General features: G+C 64.9%; 1 protein-coding gene across 2 annotated transcripts in view; it reads right to left on the bottom strand.

The window, feature by feature from the left end:
- The window catches only part of ATP1A3 (ATPase, Na+/K+ transporting, alpha 3 polypeptide), a 20,362-nt gene extending 19,314 nt beyond the window's left edge, over positions 1–1,048 (bottom strand). Inside the window, exon 1 of one of the 2 annotated variants that reach the window (XM_014531449.1) lies at positions 995–1,048. In XM_014531449.1, coding sequence (XP_014386935.1) covers positions 995–1,000 — 6 coding nt within the window. In that variant the 5' untranslated portion in view covers positions 1,001–1,048. The remainder of the gene's footprint in view (positions 1–994) is intronic. The other variant, XM_005883886.2, reaches the window with a different exon arrangement.

Below are 1,048 nucleotides of genomic sequence, written 5' to 3' on the forward strand. Positions count from 1 at the left end.
CCTAGTCCTCTCCCCACCCATTTCTTCTCCCTATCCCCCCTCACCCACCTCAATCCACAGATCTGACACCCCATCCCCCACCTCCATCCCTGGGCCCATCAGCTGTTCATCCGCCATCTTTCTCCCCATCCCTCATATTCTCTTTTTCTTAGCTTCTCCCACCCAGACCCTCTCTCTGCATCTCACCCAGCCTAGGCCACCCGCTCTCCCATCCCTCTCCTCCCCCACCCCACGCGCCCCAGGCACTCAGGGAGGAATCCAGGGCTGCTGGGGGTCAGGTGGTCAGCCAGGAAAGGAGGCGGCATCTGTTGGAGAGACTCGCAGACAGACAAGGACACACGGACACTGAGGCAAGGGCATAGCCAGGCATGCGGGATCCCCCTCCCACCGCCCCCCACCACGCATTTGCAAACGTTTGCCTTCAGCCAGGCACTCCGTCCCCAGCCAGGGTTCTCCTGCTCCTCCCAGCCCCAATGTTTGCTCCCCCAGATAAGGGCTGAACACAACCGCAGCCCCAGGCCGCACTGCACCGCACTGCAGAGACCCCCTCCCCCTCTCAGGCCTGGAAGGAGAAAGGGAGGTCATCTGGTCCCCACCCGGCCAGGGAAGCAGAGGGGCTTCAACACCCCCAGACACAAACACCAGCCGGCAGACACACCCAGACGTGGTTGCAGAGGGTCAGACACACCGGGCTACACAATCGCAGGCAAACGGTGCTCCCAAGGCCTGGCAGAGCCAGGAGCTCACACGCGCGCACAAGCACACGCACGCACAGAGACTGGGCATGCCACAGCATCGGGCAGGCAGGGATGCGGAGGCCGGTCCGTGCCCCGCGGACCCGCAAACAGAGACACGCCGACATGCGGCACAGACCCCGACCCAGGTGGCCAAACACGTTCCCCCGGAGACACGGTAAGCGCGGGCCGGGTCAGCGCGCTCATAACTGGACCCTCCAGGTTGCACACACGCACCGCCCCGCCGCCCGAGCACCTACCCCCATCTTGGCGGCTTCAAAGGTCACGGGCCCGCAGGCGGGGAAGGGGCCGGG

This window comes from Myotis brandtii, unplaced genomic scaffold (assembly GCF_000412655.1).
Source record: "Myotis brandtii unplaced genomic scaffold, ASM41265v1 scaffold803, whole genome shotgun sequence".
NCBI lineage: Eukaryota > Metazoa > Chordata > Mammalia > Chiroptera > Vespertilionidae > Myotis > Myotis brandtii.